General features: G+C 43.8%; 1 protein-coding gene across 6 annotated transcripts in view; it reads left to right on the top strand.

The window, feature by feature from the left end:
- EPS15L1 (epidermal growth factor receptor pathway substrate 15 like 1) overlaps nt 1-23,083 on the top strand; it is a 393,851-nt gene that overhangs the window by 46,917 nt on the left and 323,851 nt on the right. For all 6 annotated transcript variants that reach the window (XM_069767732.1, XM_069767729.1, XM_069767731.1 and 3 more), the window contains exon 3: nt 2,291-2,380. In XM_069767732.1, the coding sequence (XP_069623833.1) occupies nt 2,291-2,380 (90 nt within the window). The remainder of the gene's footprint in view (nt 1-2,290; nt 2,381-23,083) is intronic.

The raw sequence follows: 23,083 nt of genomic DNA, 5'->3' as shown, positions 1-23,083 counted from the left end.
ATTAAGACTATGTTCACACATTGCTTTTTGACAGCATTTTGTAATGCAAATTTTAAGCTGCGTTTTAACTGTACCAGCAAAGTCTATGAGATTTCAGAACTCATGCACACCTTGGTTTATATTGCCCTGACTGATTTGGAAACAGCTGCCTTTGTGGAAACTGCAGCATGTCACTTCTTTCAGCGTATTTCCAGCGTTTTTTCACCGAGCAGACGTTTTTATTGATACCATTTCAGTGTAGATACGATCGTTTGATCGCCCGTCATTGCATTTTAATGCAATGTTGCAGCGACAAAGAAAACATAATTCTGGCATTTTGACTTTTTTTCTCGTTATGTCGTTTAGTGATCGGGTTTATTCTTTGTTTATATTCATAGATCGGGCGATTCTGAATGTGGCGATACCAAATGTGTATATTTGATATATATTTTTTTTTTTTACTGTTTATTTTGAATGGGGCGAAACGGGGGTGATTTGAACTTTTTTATGTTTTTTGATTTTTAAATATTTAAAAAAATTTATTTTTATTTTTTTACATTTTGCATGCTTCAATAGTATCCATGGGTGACTAGAAGCTGCAGTTGTCTGATCGTCTCTGCTACATACAGGCAATGATTGGATCGCCTGTGTGTAGCAGAAATGCTCGCTTGCTATGAACGCCGACCACTGGGCAGCGCTCATAGAAATCTAGCAATGACAACCATAGAGGCCTGCTGGAGACCTCTGGTTGTCATGCCGACCCATCGGTGACCCACAATCATGTCAACGGGTCACCGATGGGCGGGCTTTACGACACGTTTCCGGTAAGCGCGAGTTAAACGCCACTGTCAAAAACTCACAGCGACATTTAATTAGTTAACAGCCACGGGTGGATCACGATTTCACCCGCAGCTGTTGCGGGCACATTTCAGCTGTATAGATCAGCTGACATGTGCCCGGAAAGGTGCAGGCTCAGCGCCGGAGCATGCGCCAAACAGGGGGAGCCCGACGTGGGCATATTATTACGCTCAATGCTGGAAAGGGTTTAAACAACAATCACAAGATGGATTTCTCCAACTCCGTTATCATTTTAATCAGTGCAACGGCGCCAACCTGACAGTGCCTGTTGTTTACTTAGAAAAATCCTGATGACAAAATTGATGAAAAACACTGAAAGATTTGAAAGTGCTTAAAATTTGCAAGGAAAAATAAAGCAAAGTGTGGAAGTGATCCCAGAAATCTTTAACTTTGCTGGTACTGAAAAACGCATGTGGTTTTGCTGCGTTTTCTTCTCTGCAGCAAACATATAGAAAAATAAACGCAGAAAAAACGCAACGTGTGCATTTGCCCTTATTTCATTTAAAATGCAACAAATTTGTTAATTGGAGGTTTTTTATTATATAAATGCTCCTGCTTTAGATAGTGTTTACATGATGCCCCCTGCTATTTTGATTCCATTTGGAAAACAATCATCTATTGTGTGCAGTGTCAGAGAAGGTCTGACTGAAGTTTCAAGAGACAAGTATCCACCATGGCTGTGGAGTTGTAGTCCATTTGGGTGGAGTCGGTATAAAATGGACTGACTCCTAAACTATATAATAAATTGGGTACAGTAGTACAATGCAGTATGTGCTTTAAAGGGATCCTGTCCGCTGTTTTGGCCGCTATAAGATGCGGCCACTACCTTTCAGGGCTTATCTACAGCATTCTATAATGCTCTAGATAAGCCACCAATCTGACCTGCAAGGTAAGAAAAATAAGTTCTATTATACTCACCCGGGGGGTGGTGCGGTCCGGTCCGATGGGTGTCGCAGGTCCAGGTCCGCATCCCTTCTTCATGCGACGCCGCCATCCTGCTTCATTTATCGCTCCCCGGGATCAAGCTTTTGCTCAGACATACTTATCTGACCTGTTGAGGGCAGAGCAAAGTACTGCAGTGCGCAGGCGCCGGGCCTCTCTGACCTTTCCCAGCGCCTGCGCACTGCAGTACTTTGCTCTGCCCTCAAAAGGTCAGAGGAGTACGCCTGCTGAGGACCAACAGCCTGCTATACATGGGGCATCCCTAATAAATGATGTTGGGGGACAGAAGGATCCTACATCTTCGATTTCTCTTTCCTGATCCTTCTGTTCTCCAAATGAGATAAAGCACCACTAGAGCCAGCGGCTTTCACAGAGAACACTGCAGTGCTCCAGTGTATGAGACCTGGGGGAGTCAGACAAATGAACGGCAAACAATAGGGTAACAGCTATTTATAGTGTATGGAGACTTTATTGTGGAGCCCAAGTATGAATTATTTTCTATGTATTACAGGTGGACCCATCTTATACTGGTAGGGTGGGACCAGCAGAAGCAGCACTATTCCTCAAAAAATCTGCGTTGTCAGATGTTATCCTTGGAAAGGTATGTGGGGAAAAAAAAGTTTAGTAACCTTTAGGAAAATAATACAGCAACCTGATAGGTTGTCATGGGCAACAATTCTACTTGTTCTTGTCTTTTTTTTTTATACATCTCTCCTTCTGACTTTCTGATACTCATTTTTATTTTTGAAACCGTTTAGTCCAGGAGACTGTTACCCTAAACTTAATTTAGAAAAGAAAAAGTGAACCTTTCAGTGGATTGTTTTTTTTTTTTTAATTTAAACTGAGTTCTACCTCCAAGTGATGGTGCACTACTAATTTGTGGAACAGTTTTCCTCCTTTGTGCCCCTCTATTCCAAAGTCATGTTCCCCCATAATAATGGTGCAAATGTTACTTTCAATCAACTGGGAGTACACCACAGAACTTCTCTATGGGTGTTTGCTTTTTCTCCTCTGATGTTGACCAATTAAAACACTGCTTCGCCCCAGGGCTGTGGAATCTGTATAAAATTGACCGACTCCTAAAATATATAATACATTGGGTACAGTAGTACAATGCAGGATGTGCTGCAAATGTTCTCAAAATAATTGGGAAATTTGATGAAATGTCGTATAAATAAATAAGGATCTGGGCTTTTAGATGAAGATGAATCTGTGCTGCACTTTATGTACAGGCTCAGTAGTGACCAGCGCTGTGGGGTCAGGAGTCAGGGAAATTGAGGAGTCTGAGGTTTGGCTTACCGACTTCCCATCCCCGCTTGGTCCACCGACATGTTCTTTGATTTACTCTTTGAAATAGAGGGTCACAGAAGACTAAGGCTATATGCACATGTTGAGGATTTGACTGTGGAGTTTTCTGTGCAGATTCTGCATCTCTTGGCAGAAAACGCAGGTCAGAATCTGCGCGTTTTTGTGCGTTTTTTTGCTGATTTGCTGCAGATTTTGGTGCGGATTTCTTCCTTTAAAAAAAAAAATTAAAAAATTGTTTATTAACACCATCATGACCCAGCCTATTTTGACTTTAATGACCTTGCCATTTTTTTGCCGTTCTGACCAGTGTCCCTTTATGAGGTAATAACTCAGGAACGCTTCAACGGATTCTAGCGGTTCTGAGATTGTTTTTTCGTGACAATTTGGGCTTCATGTTAGTGGTAAATTTAGGTCGATAATTTTTGCATTTATTTGTGAAAAAAATGGAAATTTGGCGAAAATTTTGAAAATTTCGCAATTTGCAAATTTTGAATTTTTATTCTGTTAAACGAGCGAGTTATGTGACACAAAATAGTTAATAAATAACATTACCCACATGTTTACTTTACATCAGCACAATTTTGGAAACAAAATTTTTTTTGCTAGGAAGTTATAATGGTTAAAATTTTACCAGCGATTTCTCATTTTTACAACGTAATTTACAAAACCATTTTTTTAGGCACCACCTCACATTTGAAGTCAGTTTGAGGGGTCTATATGGCTGAAAATACCCAAAAGTGACACCATTCTAAAAACTGCACCCCTCAAGGTACTCAAAACCACATTCAAGAAGTTTATTAACCCTTCAGGTGCTTCACAGCAGCAGAAGCAACATGTAAGGAAAAAATGAACATTTAACTTTTTAGTCACAAAAATTGATCTTTTAACAACAATTTTTTTATTTTCCCAAGGGTAAAAACAGAAACTGGACCCCAAAAGTTATTGTATAATTTGTCCTGAGTACGCCGATACCCCATATGTGGGGGGGGGGACCACTGTTTTGGGTGCACGACAGGGCTCGTAAGGGAAGGAGCGCCATTTGACTTTTTAAATGAAAAATTGGCTCCAATCTTTAGCGGACACCATGTCGCGTTTGGAGAGCCCCTGTGTGCCTAAACATTGGAGCTCCCCCACAAGTGACCCCATTTTGGAAACTTGACCCCCCATGGAGCTTATCTAGATGCATAGTGAGCACTTGAACCCCCAGGTGCTTCACAAATTGATCCGTAAAAATGAAAAATTACTTTTTTTTTTCTCAAATTTCTTTTAGCCTCAATTTTTTCATTTTCACATGGGCAACAGGATAAAATGGATCCTAAAATGTGTTGGGCAATTTCTTCTGAGTACACCGATACCTCATATGTGGTCACAAACCACTGTTTGTGCACACAGCAAGGCTCGGAAGGGAAGGAGCGCCATTTGACTTTTGAATGAAAAATTAGCTCCAATCGTTAGCGGACACCATATCGCGTTTGGAGAGCCCCTGTGTACCTAAAGATTGGAGCTCCCCCACAAGTGACTCCATTTTAGAAACTAGACCCCCCAAGGAACTTATCTAGATGCATAGTGAGTACTTTGAACCCCCAGGTGCTTCAGAAATTGATCCGTAAAAATGAAAAAGTACTTTTTTTTCACAAAAAATTCTTTTAGCCACAATTTGTTCATTTCCATATGGGCAGCAGGATAAAATGGATCCTAAAAATTTCTTGGGCAATTTCTCCTGAGTACACCAATACCTCACATGTGGGGTAAACCACTGTTTGGGCACACGGCAGGGCTCGGACGGGAAGGAGCGCCATTTGACTTTTTGAATGAAAAATTAGCTCCAATCGTTAGCAGACACCATGTCGTGTTTGGAGAGCCCCTGTGTGCCTAAACATTGGAGCTCCCCCACATGTGACCCCATTTTGGAAACTAGACCTCCCATGGAACTAATCTAGATGTGCGGTGACCACTTTAAACCCCCAAGTGCTTCACAGAAGTTTATAACGCAGAACCGGGAAAATAAAAAATCATTTTTCTTTCCTCAAAAATTATTATTTAGCCTGCAATTTTTTATTTTCACAAGAGTAACAAGAGAAATTGGACCCCAAACCACTGTTTGGGCACACGTCGGGGCTCGGAAGGGAAGTAGTGATGTTTTGAAATGCAGACTTTGAAGGAATGGTCTGCGGGCATCACGTTGCATTTGCAGAGCCCCTGATGTGCCTAAACAATAGAAACCCCCCACAAGTGACCCTATTTTGGAAACTAGACCCCCCAAGCAACTTATCTAGATGTGTGGTGAGCACTTTGAACCCCCAAGTGCTTCACAGAAGTTTATAACGCAGAGCCGTGAAAATAAAAAATCGTTTTTCTTTCCTCAAAAATTATGTTTTAGCAAGCAATTTTTTATTTTCACAAGGTAACAGGAGAAATTGGACCCTAATAGTTGTTGCCTAGTTTGTTCTGAGTACGCTGGTACCCCATATGTGGGGGTAAACCACTGTTTGGGTGCACGTCAGGGCTCGGAAGGGAGGGAGCACCATTTGACTTTTTGAACGCAAGATTGGCTGGAATCAATGGTGGCGCCATGTTGCGTTTGGAGACCCCTGATGAGCCTAAACAGTGGAAACCCCTCAATTCAGCCAGGGTTTTCAGCCATGGCCGATGATATTGCAGCATCGGCCATGGCTGGATTGTAATATTTCACCAGTTTTCATAGGTGAAATATTACAAATCGCTTTGATTGGCAGTTTCACTTTGAACAGCTAATCAGAGCGATCGTAGCCACGGGGGGTGAAGCCACCCTTCCTGGGCTGAAGTACCACTCCCCCTGTACCTGCAGATCGGGTGAAATTGGAGTTAACCCTTTCACCCGATCTGCAGGGGCGCGATCCCTCCATGACGCCACATAGGCGTCACAGGTCAGATTGGCACCGACTTTCATGACGCCTACGTGGCGTCACAGGTCGGGAAGGGGTTAAACATCAAAAGAACAAAGAACAATAAGACATACATGTTGCTTGCAACCAAGCCAGTACAAATGTATAGCAGAAGTCATATCAGCACATATCTAGGTACATAGATCCAGTCTCAGAAAACTTAAAGTAATACAGTATATCCACTGACCTGTAATAAAACTCTAAAACTGTCTTGCTGTCAAAACCAATTCTATTTTAGTTGTGTTTAAATGTTGAAATGAGGCGCGAACCAATGTAGAATTCTACCATTTATTATAATGAGGCAAGGCTACCTGTCCTGTGATGACATGGTGAGGTATGATGAGTTCCATATATCCCAGATCTTAAAATTTTCCCATGCAACCCCTATTCTGGTATAATGTGCGTTTATAAGGTATAACTGAATTCACCAGATCAATCCAGGCCCTAAGGAATGGGTGATTGTTTCCCATCCAGCGCAAAGCTATTATTTTTCTTGCCAGAAAAAGCGTTTCTCTCAAAAAAATTTGAACATGGTGCCCCCACGTCTCTTCTTCCAGCACCCCGAATAAACATATTAATGGGTTCAAAGGAACCGGGATATGTACAATGGAGGTTAGTAACGATGTCACCTCACTCCAAAAGGATTGAATAACTGGACATCCCCAGATCATATGTAACAAATCTGCTTCCCCTGTGTGGCATCTCAGACATTCTGAAGAGTTTGTCCAACCCATTTTAAATAGTCGTTACGGGGTGAAATATGATTCATGTATTATATATAGTTGGATCATCTTATTGTTCGCCGAAGGGGACACCCTAGATGGGGATTTAAGAATTGTCTTCCAGTCCTCATCTTGAAGATCATGAACTAGGAGTTTCCATTTTTCCTTAGGCTTGGTTCCCATTGCGTTAATGGGAAAGCGCTAACGGACAGCATTGCACGGCGAAATTAACGCCGTGCAACGCGTCCGTTAGCGCGCCCATTCACGGCAATGGGAACGCGCAGCACTAGCACGTGCCATGTTCGGCACGCGCTAGCGACGCGCCGGTGTTTCCTGGCGCGCCGCGGACGCTGCTCGCAGCGTCCGAGGCGCGCCTGCGGTCCGTTCCCAGCTCACGCAGATCGGGGATCTGCGAGAGCGGGGACGTTACCGCAACCCCGGGACGCGGCTTCATTAAAAACATTGCGTTAGCGCAACCCGCTAGCGCTAAACGGGTTGCACTAACGCAATGTGACCCTAGCCTTAACCGGCAATACCGCCGAGTCCGCACTTACGGACAGCATATGAGTGTACACTGTGGATATAAGACCCCGAGGCCCCTGTGATTTAAGGATCTCTGTTAATGGAAGGGATGATATTATTAGCATGGCATTTACTCTGCGCATGTATGATTGTATTGCTGATCTGAGTTGCAGATAACGGAAGAATTGGGGCCTCGGGATATCATATTTAGTCTGTAAATGTTCGAAAGACATTAAGACGCCCTGCTCATACAAATTATTAATGGAAACAACACCGCATGAGGTCCAGAATTGAGTAGATGGGTGGTTCAGTAGCTCCGGGAAGTACATATTTTTCCATAATAGCATTTCGGCTATAATACCTTCAAAATGAATGGCCCTTTTCACCTGCTTCCAAACAAATCTCGCTAAGCGGAGAAGCGGTAATAATTTAGAGGTATTGGGTCTATCAATTTCTAAAAAGCTTAACTGGCAATCAAGCTTCGCAGTGTTGGCCAGATGACTCTCCGAGTTTGGTAAATGACCCCCAGGCATCCACTTACCCAGAGCCCTAAAGGCCCCTTCACATTAAGCGACGCTGCATCGATACCCACAACGATCCGGATCGCTGCAGCGTCGCTGTTTGGTCGCTGGAGAGCTGTCACACAGACCGCTCTCCAGCGACCAACGATGCCGGTAACCAGGGTAAACATTGGGTAACTAAGCGCAGGGCCGCGCTTAGTTACCCGATGTTTACCCTGGTTACCTTCCTAAAAGTAAAAAAAACAAACAGTACATACTTACCTACCGCTGTCTGTCCTCCAGCGCTGTGCTCTGCACTCCTCCTGCACTGTCTGTGTGAGCACAGCGACCGGAAAGCAGAGCGGTGACGTCACCGCTCTGCTTTCCGGCTGACCGACGCTCACAGCCAGTACAGGAGGAGTGCAGAGCACAGCGCTGGAGGACAGACGGCTGTAGGTAAGTATGTACTGTTTGTTTTTTTTACTTTTAGGAAGGTAACCACGGTAAACATCGGGTAACTAAGCGCGGCCCTGCGCTTAGTTACCCGATGTTTACCCTGGTTACCAGTGAAGACATCGCTGGATCGGTGTCACACACGCCGATCCAGCGATGTCAGCAGGAGTCCAGCGACGAAATAAAGTTCTGGACTTTATTCAGCGACCAACGATCTCCCAGCAGGGGCCTGATCGTTGGTCGCTGTCACACATAACGATTTTATTAACGATATCGTTGCAACGTCACCAAAAGCAACGATATCGTTAACAATATCGTTATGTGTGAAGGTACCTTAAGTTGTCCGGCCAAACAATACAGGAAAAAGTCAGGTAGCGCCACACCTCCCATTTGCTTGGATCTATGTAAAGTAGGTACTGTAATTTAAGTTTAGGCCTGGCTTTCCCCAATATAAAGGATGAGATTAACGAATTTAGATTTGAAAAAAAGGATCTGGGAACAGGAACTGCACTGTGCTGAAGAGAATAATTGAGCTTCAGAAGTAATATCATCTTGATCAGATTGATGTGACCAGAAACAGACAAGGGTAATATACTCCACACCGCAAATTTATGCTTGACTAGATCCAATAACGGAAGGACATTAAATTGTAGGTCAAATCTACTGTATTTGGGTATAATTAGCCGTAAATATTTATAGTGGGACACCACTGGCAATAAGGATAGCTCTTTAAGATGATCTGCTGAAACATGGGAAAGAGGCATCAAGGCGGATTTGTCCCAATTTATATACAATCCCAAACATTTACTAAATCTATTTGTGGTGGTGATCACATGCGGCAGTGTCTCCTCTACGTCATCCATGAATATTACCATATCATCGGCGTATAAGCCAATAACCTCCACGCGGTTTGCTATCTCAATATTTTTAATGGATGGAATGGATCTCATACGTATTCCTAGTGCTTCAATCGCAAGAGCAAAAAGGGCCGGTGAAAAGGGGCAACCCTGTCGGGTTCCCCTATTCAGGGAGAATATCTCTGACATGGAGCTATTAATAATTATCCGCGCTTTAGGTTTCATATATATTGCATTGATCCATTTTTGAAATTTGGGGCCACATTTGTATCTCTGTAAACATGCGGACAGGAAGGGCCATTCAAGGGAGTCGAACGCCTTGGCCGTGTCCAGCGAGACCAAAGCCCATCTATTATCCAATACCAGTGAGCTATATTGGGCAAACCAACTGGACCCTCCTAATATTAATGGACGTATTTTTACCTGGCATGAATCCGGTCTGGTCTAGTTGTATTATGTCTAGTATTACCGTATTTAACCTAGTGGCTAATATTTTAGTGAAAATTTTATAATCTACATTTACCAATGAGGTAGGGCGATATGATCCACATTCCAGGGGGTCCTTACCTTCCTTTTTTAAACTATAATGTTTGCTTCATAATAGGAGTTTGGCAAAGAACCTCCCCTCCAAATCCCTTGAAACACCTTCAAAAGACGCGGTACTAAAATATCCCGGTATTGTCTATACATTTCTATGGGGAACCCGTCTGGGCCTGGTGCCTTTCCAGAGTGAAATCTGCATCTAGAAAAGCTTGTTGTGTAGGGCTCAACATACGGAACTCAAAGTCTAATAAATAGTCCAAACAACCTGTTGTATCGAGGTCCCCCTGAGAGCGATACATTATAATATTCCTGAAAGCATTGAAGAATATCATTTGTGGAAGTCACTATTGCACCATCTGGTTTCCGGATTTTAAGTATAGTATTAGATGTATTGTGTTGTCCTACCATGAATGCTAATGGTTTACTCGATTGATTCCCCAACTCAAAGTATGCTTGTCGAGTAAAAAAGAGTTTACGTTTAGACTTAGTATCTACATATCGAGTATATAATCTATGGGAAAGTAACCATTCAGCCATATTCTAAAAGGTTTGGCTAGTAATATTTCTTCCTTGGGTGCAGAAACACAGCAGATCCGCAAAAAGAATTGACATGGTCCTTTTTTGAATCCGCTGCATTTTCCGTGCAGATTTTTCTGCACCATTAGCACAGCATTTTTTTTTTGCCATTGATTTACATTGTACTGTAAATCACTTGTGGATCCGCAGGAAATCTGCAACGTGTGCACATACCCTAAGAAAAACAGTTCCATAATCTGAGGAACAGTACCAGTTGGAGTAGTTAATCAGATTAAATAGACAAGTCAAAAGAGATGAAAGCTCCTCTCTAAACAGCCTGCCACTGGATTTTGTTTTGTTTTACAAAATACTTGTATTCTCCAGGAAATAATTATTTTTCTGATAATTCTGTATTGTGCAATTACTCTGATATTCTCCAACCTAGAAATTTATGACAACTCCTCATTAAGAGGAAGACCGTTAACCCAGTAATTTGTAGGTCAAGGCTTGTTGTGGCTCCTAATATTATACAGTTTACAGACAGTGTAGCAGCATATACAGAACATAAATCATTAGTGGGAAATTATTGATACGGATTATCCTTGCCCAAGCACAGGATCGCTGAAGTGGCTGTAGTCTGAATTAAAGGGGACCTGACAGCTGATACATGCTGCCCGATCCACAGTCATCATGCATCAGTCACTGGCTGTATGGCCTCAGCCAGGTTTGTTTAGCTCTGAAAGGATGCAGAGTTTCAGAGTTAAACATATAAAGCTGAAGTCATGCAGCCAGAATTGGATATGTGCTGCCCTTGGATCAATCAGCACATGTCAGCTGTCAGGTTCCCGTTAATAAACTTGCTGAGTTCCAAGTAAAGCATGTCTACTGGTTTTTGGTGGACCTGCTATCACCTTGTATGAAAGCAGGAGCGCATATCATCCAACAATATTGTAAGGCACTGCTTACAATAAGGCTCTGCTTTCCCCACATATTAGAAGCCGCACTTTACACATTACCTGAGAGGAATGCCAGAGCGCTCACTGCATAGGACAGTGAATTGGTCGGGGATCTACCCCACACTTCCTGACAAGTCATACATATAGGAGCACAGAGCAGGAACAAATGCTTGGCTTCTTTATACATGTCATTAGGGTACTATTTACATGCTGACAATGGGCCAATTATAAGCCTATGTGTTGGTTTGTGTTACAGTATCAGATGGGCAATGTGCCTGCCAGTATTTTATACATTGGACTGACTTCTCTCTATTATACTGTATTATGAACAATTATAACTTGTGATCAGCACAATAGGCAATATTGTTTAGTTGTATACCCATAAGCAGCACAAGATGCCAAGGACAAAACATGTTAGAAAGTAAACCTCCAACCCAACATCTGGTGGCAATTCTTTCAATATATCCTGCAACTGTTTGTGTAGGTCTGGATAGGCAGGTTATATATACTGCTGGGAATTATTTTGAGAACTGAGCTTTACATACCTTTTATAATAAGGTATTAATGCTATGAATATTTCATACAATCAGTGACCCCTTTATTATTCTACATATGAAATTTTTATTTATATGGTTAACATATAAAGTCTACTCATCCATGTTAAAATGCCACATTTGTCATATAAACATTAATCATACCCAGAAGAATCATTATCACAGTAGTCTGAACATACAGGGCTAAATATACTAGAAGAGGCCATGGGTAAAAAAAATTACCACAGTTAATTAAACAGTAGCTGTATAGGTGAAAAATACTCCAAGAATCAATAAACTTCTGATTAAATGTTGAGCAAGAAGAATCCACTGTGAAAAGTTTATGTATTAAATATCAAAAAAATACATCTTACCGTATATACTCGAGTATAAGCCGACCCGAGTATAAGCCAAGACCCCTAATTTTGCCACAAAAAACTGTGAAAACTTAATAACTCGAGTATAAGCCTAGGGTGGGAAATGCAGCAGCTACCGGTAAATGTCAAAAATAAAAATAGATACCAATAAAAGTTAAGTTAATTGAGACATCAGTAGGTTAAATGTTTTTGAATATCCATATTGAATCAGGAGCCCCATATAATGCTCCATACAGTTCATGATGGGCCCCATATAATGCTCCATACAAAATACGCCCCATATAATGCTCCATACAGTTTATGATGGGCCCCTTAATATGCTCCATATTAAAATATGCCCCATATAATGCTGCACAAATGTTGATTATGACCCCATAAGATGCTCCATAGAGACATTTGCCCTATACAATGCTGCACAAATGCTGATTATGGCCCCATAAGATGCTCCATAGACACATTTGCCCCATATAATGCTGCACCAATGCTGATTATGGCCCCATAAGATGCTCCATAGACACATTTGTCCCATATAGTGCTGCACAAATGCTGATTATGGCCCCATAAGATGCTCCATAGACACATTTGCCCCATATAATGCTGCACAAATGCTGATTATGGCCCCATAAGATGCTCCATACAGACATTTGCCCCATATAATGCTGCACAAATGCTGATTATGGCCCCATAAGATGCTCCATAGACACATTTGCGCCATATAATGCTGCACAGATGTTGATTATGACCCCATAAGATGCTCCATAGAGATATTTGCCCCCTTATAATGCTGCACAAATGCTCATTATAGCCCCATAAGATACTCCATAGAGATATCTGTCCCCATATAATACTGCACATGGCCCCATAAGATGCTCCATAGAAATATTTGCCCCACATAACGCTGCACATGGCCCCATAAGATGCTCCATAGAAATATTTGCCCCATATAATGCTGCACATGGCCCCATAAGATGCTCCATAGAGATATTTGCCCCATATAATGCTGCACAAATGCTGATTATGGCCCCATAAGATGCTCCATATAGACATTTGCCCCATAAAATGCTGCACAAATGCTGTTTATGGCCCCATAAGATGCTCCATGGACACATTTGCCCCATATAATACTGCACAAATGCTGATTATGGCCCCATAAGATGCTCCATAGAGATATTTGCCCCCATATTATGCTGCACAAATGCTGATTATGGCCCCATAAGATGCTCCATAGAGATATTTGCCCCATAAGATGCTCCATAGAGATATTTGCCCCCATATAATGCAGCACATGGCCCCATAAGATGCTCCATAGAGATATTTGCCCCATATAACGCTGCACATGGCCCCATAAGATGCTCCATAGAGATATTTTCCCCCATATAACGCTGCACATGGCCCCATAAGATGCTCCATAGAGATATTTGCCCCATATGCTGTTGCTGCGATTTAAAAAAAAAAAAATGACATACTCGCCTCTCGTGGCTCAGGCCCCCGGCACTTGCTATATTCACCTGTCCTCCGTTCCACTGCTGAGCGTCGCTGTGTCTTCCCCGTCCTCTGCACTGACGCTCAGGCACTGCAGAGGACGCAGAAGACACAGCGGCGCCGACTGTGGAACGAGGGACAGGTGAATATCCGCACTGCCCCCGCCATACTCACCTGCTCCTGCTGCGGTCCCTGCACGACACGTCCCTGGTTCTCCGGGCGCCGGCAGCTTCTTCCTGTATTGAGCGGTCACATGGTACCGCTCATTACAGTAATGAATATGCTGCTCCACCCCTATGCGAGTGGAGTGGGGTCCATATACATTACTGTAATTAGCGGTACCATGTGATCGCTCAATACAGGAAGAAGCTGTCAGCGCCTGGAGAACGAGGGACCGCGTCAGGAGCAGGTGAGTATGATTAGACAGCTGCCGCTCCCCCTCCCCTGCCGACCCTGTGAGTGACTCGAGTATAAGCCGAGAGGGGCAATTTCTGCCTAAAAAAATGGGCTGAAATTCTCGGCTTATACTCGAGTATATAAGGCAATCATTTCACAACTTTTTATACCTTGTCACCCATAATCTGTACAAATCCATTGTGAAAGCAAACTGAAATAATTTTCAGGGGGAAAATGAAAAGAACAAACCTAAACCAGAGTGGTTACATAAGTGAACACCCTCCTATAATTTGAGATATGGTTGTGTTCAGAATTGGCCAATTATATTTAAACTCATAATAATAATCACCTGTATTTATATAGCGCCAACATATTCCGCAGCGCTTTACAGTTTAACAGTTTCAAACACAACAGTCATAAGTAACCATGTTAACAATACAAAAATTAAAGCATAATGAGACGACCCTGCTCGTGAGAGCTTACAATCTACAATGAGGTGGGGGAGATACAAAATACAGGAGCTTATTTACAACTAGATGGTGGCCCGATTCTAACGTATCGGGTATTCTAGAATATGTAGGTAGTATATAGCACAGGCTACGTGCTATATTGCACAGTGACGTAGTATAGAACACAACCGATGTAGTATATAGCATAGCTACGTAGTATATAAGAGAGCTACGTAGTATGTAACACAGCGTACGTAGTATATAGCAGAGCTGCGTAGTATATAACACAGCCACATAGTATATAACATAGCCACGTAGTGTATTGCACAGGCATGCAGTATATTGGTCAGCCACGTAGTGTATAGCAGAGCCACGTAGTATATAAGGCTACGTGCACATTTGCGTTGTTGGGCGCAGCGTCGGTGACGAATACCGACGCATGCGTCATGCGCCCCTATCTTTAACATGGGGGGTGCATGGACATGCGCCGGTATGCGTTGTCATGCGTTGTATGATGCACCCTTTTTTTTGCGCACCAGACAGGGCGCGGACGGTGCTACAGGTTGCAGTTTTGATGCGTCACGTTTCCAAAGAAAAACGCATGCAATGCACCTGCGTCGTAAATGCTCCAAAAAAACACATTAGTGTCTATGAAAAACGCATAGGGCGCAGGTCCCTGCGTTGAGCCGCGTTTTTTGACACAAGCACCTTTTGACTTTTTGGGCGTTTTTGATCTTCAATTGTATAGGACAACGCATGCGTCAAAAAACGTTGCTTTGTGTATGCGTTTGACATGCGTTGTGCGTTGCGTCGACGACGCTGCACCCAACAACGCAAATGTGAACGTAGCCTAACATAGCCACGTAGTATATTGTAGAGCCACATAGTATATAACACAGTCACATAGTGTATTGCACAGCTACGTACTGTATTGCACAGCTATGTAGTACATTGGTCAGCGACGTAGTATATAGCAGAGGCACGTAGTATATAACATAGCCACGTAGTATATTGAAGAGGCACGTAGTATATTGCATAGCTACGTAGTAAATTGCACGGCCACGTAGTATATAACAGAGCCACGTAGTATATTGCACAGTCGACGTAGTATATAACACAGAGCACGTAGTATATTGCACAGCCACGTAGTATATTGGACAGTCACGTTGTATATTGCACAATCACGTTGTATATTGCTCAGCTACATAGTCTATAGCACAGAGATGTTGTATATAACAGAGCCCACGCAGTATGTAACAGAGCCCATGTAGTATATAGCAATGTGGGCACTATATGCGTGGTTAAAAAAGACTTAAAATAAAAAATAAACATATACTCACCTTCTGAAGGCCCGTTGAAGTCCTGGTGCCTGTGTGCAGTGCACGTGGCAGCTTCCGGTCCCAGGGTTGGTATGAGCAAAGGACCTGTGATGATGTCGCGGTCACATGACCGTGATGTCATGGCAGGTCCTTCTCGCATAGCATCCTTGGCACCGGAACCTGCCGCTTGCACTGCTGAGGACAGCGCGCCACGTCGGAGGGTGAGAGTAACCTTTTTTTTTTTTATTATTATTATTTGTAGCAGTAGATCTTTTTACTATTGATGCTGCATACGCAGCATCAATATTAAAAAGTTGGTCACACAGGGTTAATAGCTGCGTTACAGGAGTGCGTTACACCACGGTCCGTTAACACTGGCATTAAACCTGTGTGAGCGCTGACTGCAAGGCAATAAAGCAGCGGCCATTTTGCTGCCAGACTATGGCCGTCGCTGATTGGTCATGGCAATGGTCATGGGCGTTTTGCCACGACCAATCAGCGACTTGGATTTCCATAACAGACAGATGCCGCGACCAATGAATATCCGTGACAGACAGACGAAGTGACCCTTAGACAATTATATAGTAGATGATGTATTTACAATGATGGTCCAGCCATCTTCAGGGGGTGGGGGTTGGATGGAGATAGTGAATTGGGCTAGACACGCGTCCTTACACTTAAAATGACTTTTAGTAGGGAACGTGATAGGCCGCTCTGAACAAATATGTTTTGAGGGCGCGCCTAAAATTAAGCAAATTGTGAATGTTCCTAATTTCTTGGGATATGCCATTCCAGAGGATTGGCGCAGCACGGGAGAAGTCTTTGAGTCGGGAGTGGGAGGTACAGATTAGTGCAGAGGATAATCGAAAGTAATTTGCAGAGCGCAGCGGTCGGCTAGGCCGATAGACAGAAATAAGGGAGGAGATATAAGGGGGTGCTGCACTGTGGAGCGCTTTGTGGGTGAGAACAAGTATCGTATTTTTCGCTTTATAAGATGCACCCCAAATTTTGAGGAGAAAAATAGGAAAAAAACTTTTTTTTAATAAAATGGTGGTGCTTCTTATAATCCATGCATCTTATTGCTTACCAGGGGTGGTGGCTGCGGTGAAGCGGGGTCTCAGGGTTGCTGCTGGAGGAGGTGGGTGTTGCTGTCATGCTCTGTCCCATGCTGCTGGGTGCTGCCGCAATGCTGTGTCCCTGAAGCTTGCCATCGCACTCTGTCCCGTGCTGCTGGGTGCTGCCACCATTCTGTGTCCCCGATGCTTGCTGCCCCACTCATTTACTGAGTGCTGCTGCTGAGCTGTATCCCTGATGCTTGCCGCTGGGCTCTTTTACCGGGTGATGCTGCAGTGCTATGTTCCCGATGCTTGACACCATGTTCTATCCAATGCTGCCGGGTGCTGCCACCGCTCTCTGTCCCGTGCTGCATGGAGGAGCTCTGCAGTTCCATCCATGCTTTTTTGTGCGGTGCATTCCTTCCGGGAAAATGGCTGCCAGGAGGTGGCACATGCGCAGATGGAGATCTCGGCAACAAGATCTCGGGAGATGAGATTTCAGCGCTGAGATCTCATCTCCCGAGACCTCCCGGCGGCCATTTTCCAGGAAAGAATCCACCGCACAGGGAAGCATGGATGGAACTGCAGAGCCCCTCCAACGCTGCACAAGACAGAGCGCGGCAGCAAGCATCGGTGACAAAGCGCGGCGGCAGCAGCACACGGCAGCATTGGGGACACAGCGCGGCAGCAGCAGCACACAGCAGCATTGGGGATAGTGTGGTGGCAAGCATAGGACACCCGCAGCGGCAGCACCGATAAGGTATATCTGCATTGTAAGATGCACCCCCCATTTTCCCCCCAAATTTGGGTGAAAAAAAGTGCGTCTTACAACGCGAAAAATACAGTACTTTGAATTGGATCCTATAATGAGTGGGCAGCCAGTGTAATAACTGGCGAAGAGCGGACACGTCTAAATATCGATTAGCCAGGAAGATGACACTGGCTGCTGCATTAAAGATAGACTGGAGGGGAAAGTCGAGTGAAGTGGAGGCCAATTAATAGGGCGTTACAGTAATCCAGGCGGGAGTGGATGAAGGCGACAGTGAGGGTTTTTGTTGTTTCCATGGTGAGAAAAGGTTGAATTCTAGAGATGTTCTTTAGATGTGAGCGGCATGAGCGGGCGAGAGATTGTATATGGGAGGTGAAGGAGAGATCGGAGGCAAACATAACACCCAGACAGCCTGCCTGTTGCCGGGGTGTTATTATGGTGCCACCCATGGAGAGGGAAATGTCAGATTTAGGGAGGTCACTAGATGGCGGGTGCAGAAGAAGTTCAGTTTTGGAGAGATTGAGTTTCAGATAGAGGGTGGACATGATGTTGGAGACTGCGGACAGACTGTCACTGGCGTTCTGTAGTACAGCGGGAGTAAGGCCAGGGTATGACATATTTAGGTGTGTGTCGTTCGCATAAAGATGATACTGAAAGACAAATCTGCTGATAGTCTGTCCAATTGGGGCCGTGTAGAAAGAGAAGAGAAGTGGGTCAAGGACTGAGCCCTGAGGTACTCCGACAGTGAGAGGAAGAGGGGACGAAGTGGAGCCAACGAACGATACACTGAAGGAGTGGTCAGAAAGATAGGAAGAGAACGAGGAGAGAGCAGTGTCCTTAATGCCTAGTGACAAGAGCTTAGAGAGTAGGAAATGGTGGTCAACAATGTCGAAAGCTGCAGAAAGGTCAAGAAGAATGAGCAGAGAGTGGTCACCGTTACACTTTGCTGTCAGAAAGTCATTGGTCACTTTGATGAGTGCAGTTTCTGTCGAATGTAGGGAGCGGAAGCTGGATTGTGAAGGGTCTCGGAGGGAGTGAGTGGAGAGGTAACTGGTAAGGCGGGAGTAGACCAGGCCCTCCAAGAGCTAAGAGATGAAGGGGATATTGAAGACTGGTTTGTAGTTATTTGTGCAGGCTGGATTGAGAGAGGGTTTCTTTAGTATTGGAGTAATGATAGAGTATTTGAAGGAGGAGCGGAAAATGCCAGAGGAGAGGGAGAGATTAAAGATTGTAGTTAGGTGAAAATAACCAAAAAGAAAAAGAAGCACCAGCAGAACCAATATAACAAATATAATAATTTATTAGACAAATATTAAAAACACTAATCGGAACAGGAGCACAAGACAAACGACAGGGAACACATCACAAGGGGTGGCAACATGGTGACCACTAGGCAACCCTATGTATAAGAATAACAAACATAGCACACCTATAAGTACAAGGATAACAACCATAGCACACCTGTAAGTATGTATGACCCAAATGAAAAGCAACAGTGCAGAGTCTATGGGAGTGCCTGCGGAGACCAAGGTGCCACCCACCCCAACGCGCGTTTCGGCTCCGTGCCTTCTTCCGGGGGTATGGCATTAAGAGTAACCGGCAAGGTTTTAAAGGCTAAGGCAGCCAATCCAAATCGCCGTAACGCAAATGCCCATGAGTCGGCGCATGCGCTGTCGGCCGCATCCAGAAGGCAGCGCGACACCGAGGGCGTCAGGCAAGACCAAGATCCACGTCATCGGACACGCCCACGTGAGATCACATGAGCGGAACAGATGGCAAGGATCCGGCCGAGCTGGAAAAGACGCCGTCAGCATCGCCTGGCAACGGAGCGCCGGCGCCCATGCGCACTGGGTCAGATGTGTACATACAGGAACGGCATGCAAAACAAAGCCAAAAAAAAACTAACAATGCCCATTAAAATCTAAGACGCAATTATTAACCATTGTGGGCAAGTGAACAAGAGAGACAAATGGAAGAGAACACAACTCTAGACTAAGGGACAATTAAAGTGCAAAGTGCAGCATAACATGAATGGTACAAATACAACTGGTACAAAAGGTGCAAATGCAACTAACAGTACCAGATATAACTAATAAAGAGAACACAGAACATTATAACCAGTACAGTAACAATGTGTACAAACAAATTAGAAAAGACAGCAATCATGTGAAGACAAACATGTCTCAAGTACACAGCGATGAATACAAAATATATCCAAACAGTAAGAAGTAAAAGTGCATAACGTGCTTTGATCTTCATAGAAAATCGATGTCCCATATAGTCCACAGTAATGGTGCACAGTCAAATGCCCACGATAATGATCAATCCAAAAAGACATAAAATCTAAAAATAAGGAACAAATGAAAAGTTAATAAAAACAAATAACAATGCAAATTAAAAAGTGTGGCCACGACGATCAAAGGAAAGAGGCAAAACTAAGTGTTTCGTTAAGGCCCAAGGGATGGAGTGTCTGAAGTTTCCATATCCATCGTGCTTCCTTCTGTGCCAAAAGGCGACTCAAATCCCCACCTCGCAAGTTAGTTATAAGATGGTCAATGCCCTTGATCCTGAAACCAGAGGGATCACAAGAGTGGTGTAGTTTAAAGTGTCTGGGGATGGTCTTTAAACACTCCACATTGTCCACCTTGGCAGCCGCCAAGATATCCCGGACATGCTCACGTGCTCTCAATTTAAGGGCACGTGTTGTGAGCCCCACATATATTTTATTGCAAGGGCATGTCCCATGATATACCACCATTGTGGTCAGGCAATTGATGGTATGCGTAATGGTAAATTCACGACCATCTGATGCAAAAAAGTGAGTGGCAGAATCGATGTTCGGACACGCAATACAGCTGCCGCACGGTTTGCAGCCCCATCGAGGATGATTACACTTAGAACCACCAGGGAAAAGTGGCAAAGGGGGCACCGGTTGAAAGTAACTCCTGACAAGATGATCACCAAGATTTTTGGATCTACGTGCCGTGACAGATGGATGGGGAGGCAAATATTGTTTAAGGACCGGGTCAGCGAGCAGGATAGGCCAGTGTTTAGCCAAAATGTCTGTCATCTCCCCCCACCGAGAATGGAATTGTGTAACAAGTCTAACCTGATTTGAAAACTTGATTGGTTTAGATGAAAAGAGGAGTTGCTGTCGATCTGAATGTTTAGCCCTGTTATACGCTTTTTTGATGCTCCTTTTGCTGTAACCCCGGTCCACAAAGCGATTTTTCAAATCCTCAGCTTGAGTTTCAAAAGATTCATTGGTAGTACAAATTCTTTTCAAGCGAAGAAATTGTCCAGTAGGAACCGCTCTTATGACATGGGGTGGGTGGGACTATGAAGCATGCAACAATGCATTAACAGCTGTATCCTTACGGAAAACGTTGGTCAAAAGGAGCCCGTCCACACTCCTCTCCACCAGGACATCTAAAAAATCAATACGGGAAAAATCATATTTGTAAGTGAGGTGAATATTCAACTGATTATTATTCAACTCCTGCACAAAAGACTGTAACTCAACTGGAGTCCCTCGCCAGATCAAAAATATGTCATCGATGTAGCGGGCCCAAAATGTGACCCGCTCCATCGATGAACAATGATCTGACGAGAATAGATCCCTCTCCCACAGCCCCAGGAACAGGTTGGCGTACGAAGGCGCACAAGCCGCGCCCATTGCTGTTCCCTGGAGCTGCAGGAAGAAGGACCCATTAAAAAGAAAAAAATTGTGTGTGAGGAGGAATTTTAAAAGAAGAACCAAAAAATCGATGTCACTGGTGGAGAGGCTGGTAGTAGAAAGAAAGTGTGAAACGGCCCTCAAACCATCCTGGTGGCGAATATTTGTATAAAGTGACTCTACATCACATGTGACGAGAAGCATGTCCTCGTCAACATGGATGGAGTCTATCTTCTGTAAAAAATCAGATGTATCTTTAAGATAAGAAGGTATAGTCTCCACCAAGGGTTTTAAAAAAAAGTCAACATATTTCCCAACGTTCTCCGTAAGCCCACCCACCCCTGAAACAATGGGCCTACCTGGAGGTGTCTGAAGTTGCTTGTGGACCTTAGGGAGAAGATACAGCGTTGGTATGCAGTGATCATGCCCCATCAAAATGTCACGGACCTGTGTTGTAATAATATCATCAGAGAGTGCTTTTTGCAGGATTTTTGCCAATTCTTCTCTAAATGAGGTTAGAGGATTGAATGTTCATTTTTTATAACAACTGGGGTCCCTAAGGAGGCGTTGTGCCTCGGCTAGATACAGTTTGGTTGGCCAGATAACAATATTCCCCCCTTTGTCAGCTGGCTTAATGATCACATCCCGAAGTTGTTTGAGCTTCTTTAGAGCCTGCGTTTCCCCATAAGGTAAATTACCATGTCTAATATGGGTCGGAATTGAACCAAAATCTTGGGAGACCAGCTTAACAAAAATATCAACATTCGGGCACAGTGACAAAGGGGGGAATTTTCTGGACCTAGGGAGCAATGAGGGGGGTACCTTACCCAACGCCGGATTCAATTGCTCACGGGCCAAATCCTCCAGGTCTTGTAATGCTAGCTGTTCCTCAGGTAATGGAAATGCGCGTTGAATATCCTCATTATGATGCCACTTCTTGAATAGCAAAGATCGTGCAAACATATTTAGATCCTTGAGAGCCAGGAAAGGATCAAACTGCATACTAGGCGAGAATGTTAAGCCTTTAGTAAGGAGAGAGGTTTCAGCAGGACTTAAAATATGTTCAGAAAGGTTAATTACCTTTGGGGTATTATTTAGGGAAAGATTAGTTACCTTCGAAGTATTTTTTTGAGGAAGATGGTATGGACCATGTTTGTTCTTATAAGTTTTCCTCTCCCATTTACGTCTACCATTATTACCAAAGCGAGTTTGCATCGGGTGTGAGGAGGAGTCAGACACATCCCCCGATGACGAAGCCGAGGACACTGAAGGAGACCTATGTTGGTTGTTCAAAGGATAGTTCCGACTCCATCTATACATGGTCTTATTCTGAAAGTCCGTCGTGTCACGAAGTAGTTTCTTGGCATGGGTAGTTTTTATTTGTGTTTCCCATTCCATGGAACTTTTGTCCATAGCCGTGTTAAACATTAGTGCCACATCGGCACTCGCCACCTTTTTGAAATTAGCATATAATGCATCAATTTCAGTCTCAATAGTCAAAAGGGAACTTTTCCCAAAATTAACCAATAATTGCATAAATTGAGTGGATGCTTTATTGCAAACCTCCTCCCACCCGCAGCGGCAGCACCGATAAGGTATATCTGCATTGTAAGATGCACCCCCCATTTTCCCCCCAAATTTGGGTGAAAAAAAGTGCGTCTTACAACGCGAAAAATACAGTACTTTGAATTGGATCCTATAATGAGTGGGCAGCCAGTGTAATAACTGGCGAAGAGCGGACACGTCTAAATATCGATTAGCCAGGAAGATGACACTGGCTGCTGCATTAAGGATAGACTGGAGGGGAAAGTCGAGTGAAGTGGAGGCCAATTAATAGGGCGTTACAGTAATCCAGGCGGGAGTGGATGAAGGCGACAGTGAGGGTTTTTGTTGTTTCCATGGTGAGAAAAGGTTGAATTCTAGAGATGTTCTTTAGATGTGAGCGGC

This window comes from Ranitomeya imitator, chromosome 1, assembly GCF_032444005.1.
Source record: "Ranitomeya imitator isolate aRanImi1 chromosome 1, aRanImi1.pri, whole genome shotgun sequence".
In the NCBI taxonomy this organism is placed as follows: Eukaryota; Metazoa; Chordata; class Amphibia; order Anura; family Dendrobatidae; genus Ranitomeya; species Ranitomeya imitator.
This window is presented reverse-complemented; position numbering and strand designations above follow the sequence as displayed.